Here is a 9,181-nt window from a genome sequence, read left to right as displayed (position 1 = left end):
TTTCAGATGTCCATTTTTGAATCAGGTCTTTATGTTTGAGGGGGGCTGATTGTTTTGAGTTCTTTATATATTCTGGATAATAGTCCTTTGTCTGAGGAACATCAGCTTCTTTTTTTTATGGATGAGATATTTGAGGCCCAGAAACAAGAAGGAGCTTGCCAGAAATCACAGGGTTAATTCATTGCAGAGTTGTAGTGTAACACAGGTGAGTCCCATATATCAGTAAGGACAACTTCCCTGGAGTCTCTGATTCAAAGCTAGGGTTTGATTACCAGTCATTCGAGAGATGCAGATGAAAACAACACCCCAGAAAGAATGGCTGCTATTAAGAAATCAACCAATAACAAATTCTGGCAGGGGTTGTGGGAGAAACCCACTGTTGTGGGAGTGCAGACTGCTGCAACCACTGTGGAAATCAATATGGTGATAGCTCAAAGAACTAGGATTAGAGGTTCCATTTGACCCAGCTATTCCTCTGCTTTATTCTTTCCAAAAGAATTAAAAGAATCATACCACAGTGATATATGCACACTCATGTTTATAGTGGCCCAGTTTGTAATAGCTAAAACTTGGAGACAGGCCAATTGTACACCAACTGGAGGCTGGATAAAAAGATGTGTTTTTTCTATAAACTGGAGTACTACTCAGCCATAAAGAAAGAGAAACTAGAGAAACCGTTTATAGCCAAATGGATGCAGGTTGAGGCCGTACTCTTAAGTGAAGTAATTAGGACACACATGTATAAATACCAAATAGTTTCTCTTGTATGAAAAACTAAAAGTGTAAATAAGGTTCAAATTGTATAATTGATCATGTGAAATAGGAAGAAAAGAGCTAAAGGAGTAGGGGAAGTGGGAAGGGTAGGGGAAAGGAAAGAAGGGAAAAGAAAAAGTATGAGAAAAGGAAAAAATGGAAGCAACATCTTTTTAGATAGGGAAGGGTGGAGGGGGTGAGGGAAGGGCAGGGGTATGGGGAAAAAATGAGAACCAAGACCTGTCGTGTAAAGGTACAAGATTCCAATGATAAATGCAACTTTACTGTGTACCTAAAATGCACCAATAAACTCAACTCAATGAGAAAAAAATAAAAAACAAAGCTAGGGTTTAGAAAATGAATAATTTGCTGAATTAGATGGTGCTCTGGATTTGCAAGAAGGAGAATGGGAGTGAATCCAGGGCTCATCCTGGGTATGGAAACAGCCCAGACCAGCAGGGGATGCACCTGGTATTTTTGTACCTAGTCAGCATGGAAATTTGCAAAGGAAGACTTGATTGTAAAGGGGCCTGATGTTTGGAAATGTTAATTCATATTGGGGGTGGAGGAGACTGCAAGCAATACTTACCCCTGAAGCTCTTCCTCTGATGCCCTGGGAAAGAAAAAGAAAGGATTTAAAGCTTGTGATCTCCTGAATGATATTTCAAGAAGCAAACATCTCTTTCACTCAAATGCACAGTCAATATACAACTAATAAAAACCCAACATGTAGGAAGAACAAAAGTGATAAATGAACAAAACTGGAAAGAGACCCTGGTGTTTTACAGAGATGATTTTATTCACTTTATTGAGTGACCTTAAGATAGAGTCATGATTAACTTGGCAATTACAGAGAGCAAGAAGAAGTTATGTTACACAAGAATAGAGGCTAGATAAAGAAATAACTTGCCTATATGCTCAAAAAAATTTTCTGGAACAGCTACAACTTGAACTGATGGCTAAGATAACTACCATGTGCCACACTCTTGGAAACAAATCTAAATTCCTACTGAATTAATGTGAATTAATCTCACTGGGGAAGATTGAAAAGCCTGTCTGAGACTGGAAGACAACAGTTAAACAAAACAAAACAAAACAAGAAAAACACCAAAAACAATTGAGCTGGGTTTGAAGAGATTGAAATTTATTCCCTGACCAGTTTAGCAGAAGGTTTTGTGTAGACCCTGGCCCTTCCAATGTGCTTCTACGTCAAGAATTCCTGTGCTTTTAACATTTGGCGCAAGAAGTGTCTGGGGTGTTGCATTGCACTTTGTTTAGCAGCATCCATGGCCCCTCCATGCCTGATGCCAATTAGTGACAACCAAAAACGTTTCCCCACATTTTTACCTAGGTGGCAAAATTGACCCTGGTTGATTGATATGTGCTACATCTTGCTGTATCTTCCTAGGATAGTCAAGAAGTAATAAAAAATATTATCGGGTGATTGACAAAATCTACAACAGATGGATTCATTTTTCATTGAATATTTGTGCACTGTACCACATTTCATGTTTTGCTACTGTTTTGGACAGTAAATTTTACATCCTTATCTGCTGCCCTGGGAACAGAAGTGAAAGGCTATGCTGTGTGGTCCTGACTTGCCTGGTGCTCTCTGCCCTAGCAGAACAGCAGCTTCTTAACCTTGCGTGGTGGCTTCATTACCAGTTTGGATGTATTCATGGATCCAGGGAAGCACTTTACTAATATCTGTGAAGATCCCAGGAGATCCTTGATCTTTTTTCTGCCCATTATTTCTCCAGCCTCGACCACAGCCCAAACCCCAGGAAGTCACACCCGCCAGAGTCCAGGCTCCTTTTTTATTCCGGCACATAAGTGAACCTCCTGAGTCTCCCTGCAGGAGGAAAAAGCCTCTGTTACCACCACTGTCAGTGTCTATGCTGCGGAGAGCTCATTTTCCCCCACAGGAATGCCAGATGAGGATCAGTGACATTTTCTCACTTCTAGTAGTTGAAACTCAAGGCCCTGAGAAAACGGCCAAGCACAATACCCAAATGATCCTTGAATATCATTGGAATCTATCAATTCCAGCTCCATCTCCACCATCCCAGGTTTTCATCAAAACAGCAGACTTTCTTTCCTCTCTTGTCTCACGCTACAGACTCACAGGAGTCCTGCCCAGTGAAGAGACTGGGGTTCAGTCTTGGTTAACAGGAAGTGTGGAGGAAAAGTAAAGATCCTAACATCTACAAGTTGGAAATTTCTAAATAGGAAAGAACCAGCAATCCTTTAGAAATTGGAGAGCTCTGAGCTTATCTTTGGCCTTAACTCTTTTATTTGGACCTTCTCTGAATTCACATTCACTGCTCAAACAGAATGTTCAACCTGTCCTCTTATTCTGACGAGTCCTGACTCTCCTTCCCACATTGCAGCTTTACCAGGAGTCAGCCTATATCTGCCCCTCGCTGGACAACAAAGCTGAGGGCAGAGCCGCGGTTCCCACTCACCTGACATGCGTCACTCCCTCCCTCTGGGGAGCCTGTGCAGAGAAAGGTCTTCCCACTGAAAGGCTTCTTTATGGTTAACAGAGCTGCTGCACACTCCTCCTTGGTCAGAATAGGCAGATTCACTTCCTGCAAGACTTGTGGAAAGATTCCATCTGGAATACAGGGACGGGAGCCCCAGCAAGGCACTTCTGAGCTGAAGATGGCATGTTCACTGTCATCAAATGACTACAGATTTATGTCTGTTGGAAAGATCTGAATTTCTTTTTCTTTTCTTTTCTTTTCTTTTTTTTTTGGTATAGGGAATCGGACTCAGGACTTTGTGCTTGCAAAACAGGCACAGCACCACTGAGCTAAATCCCCGGCCCTGGAAAGACCTGAATTTCTAAGTACAATGTGACATTCTCTCTTTCAAAATATTTTCACAGTACTTTTAAAAAATAAATTAAATATTCTATTTTCTGATTAACCACCAGTAAATTCTGATCTGATTAAAAGGAGTAGCATAGTTGTTTTGTTTTGTTTTTTACCTTCAGTCAGGCGGCCCCAACCTGTAGTAGTACAAATAAATCCAGCCTCAAATCGCTCTCCTGGCTCTGGAAGACACACAGGCCTCACAAACTGGCCTGAAGCAAAAAGAACAAGGCAGGGCTTGTCTCAGTGATGGCGAAAAGGCTGCCATAAATGACTCACCATTTAGGATCTGGTGGTCCCCCCAAACCTTGTAAGAGTTGTGATACATCTTCCTAGAATCTCCTGGGGTCAGTTGTCAGACAGAGACCCTCTCCTGATTCCATTGAATCCATAACCACAAGCAAACAAAGTCTCGGGGTAAGGGACCTACCAGTCCAAATCACTATCTCAAAGCACATAACAGGGAACTGATCATATGCTACACAGCCTGGACTGTAGAGGATGTACAATGGACCAGAGATTATACGGAATATTGGGTAAGCAACTCAGGGTGCACTTCAAATGTGTACCAAATTGGAAGGTTCCAGCCATCTTCAAAAGGGCGATGTCATACTCCATTGGTTTTTTGATGGAGAATTGTGGGTGTATGATGATGGTTTTGATGGTGAGGATTTGCTCTTCTGGCTCTGTCTGGCTCAAGTTGTGTTCTCCAGCAGTGACATTCAACATTGATGCAATATTTCTAAAAAGAAGAAGCAGAAAAATGGAGGATTTCAAAGAGCTTCTGAGAGGGGTTGTAAATGGTCAACAAATTTGCCAATTTAAAATTGCATGGATGAAAAATGTGAGGTTCAAGACTGCTGAGTAGAGAAAATGAGAATGGATCCAATGCTATTAGGAAAAAAATAATGAAATTCCTGGTTCCAGTGGAGGGTGGCTTCATATGGAGCCAATGATATAATTCACTTAGCATTTTGAATTGTTATTTATATGACTTAGAGATGCATACACGTTGTAAGGCAGGGCTCTAAAAGCAATAGGGGAGTTTATTCAGTGGTTGTAGGAGGTTGATGCAGTTTCAACACCAGTGAGAGGCTTTGGAAATGATTTGTGATTCCCAATAAGTGTGAAGCTTCAGCATCAAAGATTTCATGCAAGGTCTGTATTATGAAGGGCAATATCACAACTCTGAAGTCCCAGAGAGCACACGTACACAGGGATTTAAGAATGATCACCACAACGGAATGTTAGGATCTTCTCTTTACCTTCTTTCTGTTTGTAATTTAGAAATTTCTCAGGCCTTGGGAAAGACCCCATATCCTTGGGACAATGTCATTTGAAAGGAACTTGGTGGATGGATCAAGAGCTTTGATACTCACATCATTGGGATTCTTCATTTTCAGAAGTAATTCTTTTACACAAAATTGGAATTGGGTATTATATTTTCTTGGTATACTTCCATGAATCTGGGCGATGTTAAGTACCTAACCTAATACTAGCAACCCTTGAGTCTACCACCTGCCATATTCAGTGCCATTATCGATGAACTCTTTATTTGTTTTTTTGCCTGTTTATGAGACAGGGTCTTGTTATGTTGCCCTGACTGGCTCCAAACTCCTGGACTCAAGCAATCCCCAGGTCTTATTCTCCTAAAAGGTTGGGACTACAAGTGTGCCACCTTACCAAGCTATTTTTTTTTCAATTATCAACTGTCTGGGGGCAGGAATTGTGTCTTAGTCATTTTAATATCCTTGGTGCCTACTATCACAAAGGATGGAAGTTGCTAGGCTGAGGCTCAGAGAAGTAAGAATAATAGGAAGGAAGATTACTAGCCTCCCTTGGTTTTCTTTTATAATATTTCATCAGATGTATAATGAATTAGATACATTTTCTGTGAAATTTATAAAAACTAGAGAAATTTTTCAAAAATCTATCTTTTCTCTCACTTGGATATTATTCTTCATTAATCAGCATTTTAAGTAAACAAATACAATATGTCTGCAAAGAATGAATGTATGTTCTCTACCAAGTTGTCTGCAATCCAGCAATCTCACCAAATCCCATTTACGTCCTGCGATTATGATGTTCCTGCATGTTGTAACAGAGTTATTGCTGCTGACTCCAAAGGCGAAGAGGTGATAGATTCTCATTGTTGAGCTGGGTCTTCCTTACCTGTTTGCGACACAGTGAGCAGCTGTGATCACCCACTGTGGAGAGATGATGGTTCCTCCACAGATGTGCTTCTTCCTTTTTTTCAGAGACACCTGAATTGCAAAGATCTCAAATGGGTGCAAGTTAATGACCTAGGAATCTTCAAAAGCTGGTGATGAGTTTAGTCTGAAAAATAGACCCAGATATCTTACTCATAATTATCATGACTCATGGACTGTGAAGGGGTAAAACCTATGCAGTGCAGCTCAGAAAGAAGAACAGAGCTTTCCCAGCACTGGCCAGGATGAGAGATAGTTAATTAGAGATAACTGGTCATAATTGTTTCAGTAGAGTTGGCAGTTAGAATTACTGCTATTTGTTTACTACTTTTATAACACTGTTGACCCATATCTATGGCTCTAACAATGTTAACAGTACCTATGAATTTTCAAAAAGGTGTAAAAAGTGTAGCAGAGACCAGCTGAAGAGGTTCGGGGAAAAGGAAAGGTGAGGGAGCCTTTCAGTACCTACCCAATACCCCCAAGCTTCTTAGAGAAATAGTTTGGACCTACCATTTTCTCTTAAATTTAATGAATAATTTGCCTCTTATAACTTCTTCAAGGTTATTCTTTATTCTGCCTCTCCAGCATACTTTCTATCTTTGATTCATCCTTTTCATGATATTTTATTTGGTTCTAAAATGACTTACAATGTGCAAGAAAGTACATTCAATGAATATCTTCAGTTTTGGAATTACCAAAAAAAGGTATTTATTAGATCAGTCTAGTTTTTGACCAAAAATTATTTAATGATAAAGAAAAAAAATGTATATAGCTCGGTGGGAGAATACATGCTTAAGATTTGTGGGCCCTTGGCCTGATTCTTAACACCATAATACAAAATAAAACAAAACAACAACAAAAGTCCACCCTTCCAAAAACAAAACAAAACAAAAAAAACCCAAACAAACCCAAAAAACAGTAATACAGAGAGAAGCTAAGAATAGAATAAAGACAAAGTAATAAACAATGAGTCACCCTTACTGTAATCTAGATATAGACTTCTGACCCAACTGGTAACCAATTAAACAAGTAACCAACTGATCAATCAAGTGTTTAATCAAGTAATTAACTAGTGGATCGATGACAGTGACCTAGCTCTTCAGCCAACCCAGAACAGCGAACAGAACTCAATCAATCATTTCACTTAAAAGTTAATGACCATCTCAGGAGAACTAAAAATAAAGCATTGCTCTACTTGCAGAGTTAAGAATCAAGAATACTACATGGCTCCCAGGGTAAAGAGAATCGGGAGACTTTCAAAGACAATAAATGCAAACACCTTGGGCTTAGGGCAGAAACACAAAGGCACAAAGTCATCACATAGTATGACCAGGAGATTAAATTCAAGCAAAATTCTTAGAACATTAGCTACTAAGGAGGCAGTACTCTTGACTAATCTCTGAGGAGTCCTATATAAAGTGAAAGATTTACACCCTAACACAACGTGGATCTGTGGATATGAATTCTCTGGTCTCCTCTAACTATAAAACATAAGTGTATTCTTAAATACACTTATTGAGTCGTTATTTTTTAAATAGTAAATTTTAAAAGTTTTTAGATACCCAAAGTAGAATTTTTGTCTTATGGGCTGAAAGCTTGGGATGGCATTTCTAGTTTGTACTGCAAATCAACAATGCATGTAACTATTCTGAATAAACATTGTGGAATTCAACTGATGCTTACCATGAGAGACTCAAATCTTGGTACATACACATAAGCTTTTTGTCAAAGAGGTATGCAGAACAATCTCATGCTTCATGAGAGACTCAAATCTTGGTACATACACATAAGCTTTTTGTCAAAGAGGTATGCAGAACAGAGCACTGATGCATAGCGCAAGATTCCTTGTGATCCAATTTCAAGACATCTCACAGCCCACCCACCAGAGAATATTCCCTGAGACTGACCTGCCAGGGATAAGAACCTTTTTCCACTTGGTTTCCCCCAACAATGCGACTGAAAATGCTTAAGTAATTCCAAGGCTGAGACTTAGGCACATTCTGCCCACAGTTGGGAGCTGGAAAAAAGACAAACATTGAATCATTTGATAATCTGTATGACTGAAGAATCCAGGAAGCTCTTATCCTGGATAAGACAGTGTATAGAGAATGTATAGAGAATGTGGAAAGATCACAAAATAGTTTTAAGTTAATTGTTGGGATTTACTGTGATGTGAAGTGCAAGAGATTACTCCATTTTTTGACATGTAAATGAGATCATTTTTCAGAAGTGACGGTTAAGGGCCAGGATGGTAAACCTCCTCTGGGTTATCAGAAATGCTGACCCATTTTGATTCAGGGTCATTCTGTCCCTTGAAAGTCTCCCTACAGCACTCTGTACTCTCTCTCAAGACATTTATCACCTATCATCATGGCTCTTTCTATGTCTTCAACCCAACTAGTTGCGGACTCCTCAAAGACAGACTTACAAATACTTATGTTTACAATATCTTTCACAGTTCCTGATGCACAGAGATGCTCGTTTAATTTGTTAATGACACCATAGTCTGCCTTAGAATGCGATTGTGTGCATATCTTCTCCTTAGGTCCACCCAGGAGATGAGTCTAAGATCATGCTCTAGGATGCCTGCCACACAGTCAGATATTTACAAATCTTACTGGATTTAATTCTCTGGAAGGGTGGAAAGTGGAAGGTTGTTCAAGGAGAGTAGAGGGAAGACAGTATCCTGACTCACATGCCAGTGTTAGGATAGGAGGTTGACAGGTAGTGAAAGAAAGAACTCATTCATCTTTGTGGAAAAGATTTTATCTCTGAAAAGGTTGCACTACTTATTTGCCTTAAAAGGGTTTTTTGACTCCTCGGCTACGATATAAACTAAAATTGTTTACTTCTGCCAGGTAATTCAGTGGTGGCTCATTTTATATTCTTCCTGTAAGCCTTTCTTTTCCACATGCTTTTTTAGGAGGGTCAAGGAGGCCCTGCCTTGTAATCACTGTATCTTTTCCTAGTGAAACTTTCTGATCCTTATTTATTTATTTATTTATTATTTATTTATTGTACCAGAGATCAAACTCAGGTCCTTGTGCTCACAAGGTGGGCGGCAGAACCACTGAGATAAATCCCCAGCCCCTTCTGATCCTTGTTGATCACCTCATCTGAGAAGTCTTCCTTGCCTTTCTCGAACTGGGTGAAGGGTCTCTCCACTGTGGGGTGCAGCACTTTTTCTTTACCCCTTTAATAGTTTTGTCATGCTGTATTTCCATCATGCATTGTTATCTTCTATTGTTGAACATTTGTGTGTGGGGGGCTATGTTTCATTCCTCTCTGTATTTTTAAGGTTTGGCACAATTTCTAGTACATAGTTGGCATTTGGAAAAG

General features: G+C 39.7%; 1 protein-coding gene across 1 annotated transcript in view; it reads right to left on the bottom strand.

Annotated features, from left to right (window-relative positions):
- Window positions 1-1,510: 1,510 nt before the first annotated feature.
- Window positions 1,511-9,181, bottom strand: part of Ovch2 (ovochymase 2) — a 9,427-nt gene continuing 1,756 nt past the window's right edge. Inside the window, exons 2-7 of the mRNA XM_033764167.1 lie at window positions 7,750-7,859; window positions 5,802-5,893; window positions 4,199-4,371; window positions 3,746-3,841; window positions 3,219-3,370; window positions 1,511-2,605 (exon numbers count right to left, since the gene is read on the bottom strand). Of these exons, the coding sequence (XP_033620058.1) occupies window positions 2,390-2,605; window positions 3,219-3,370; window positions 3,746-3,841; window positions 4,199-4,371; window positions 5,802-5,893; window positions 7,750-7,859 (839 nt within the window). The 3' untranslated portion in view covers window positions 1,511-2,389. The remainder of the gene's footprint in view (window positions 2,606-3,218; window positions 3,371-3,745; window positions 3,842-4,198; window positions 4,372-5,801; window positions 5,894-7,749; window positions 7,860-9,181) is intronic.

The sequence above is a fragment of the Fukomys damarensis genome, unplaced genomic scaffold (assembly GCF_012274545.1).
Source record: "Fukomys damarensis isolate Sample0158 unplaced genomic scaffold, DMR_v1.0_HiC HiC_scaffold_16, whole genome shotgun sequence".
Classification (NCBI taxonomy): domain Eukaryota; kingdom Metazoa; phylum Chordata; class Mammalia; order Rodentia; family Bathyergidae; genus Fukomys; species Fukomys damarensis.
Note: the sequence above shows the minus strand (reverse complement) of the source record. Positions and strands in the feature narration are given on the sequence as shown.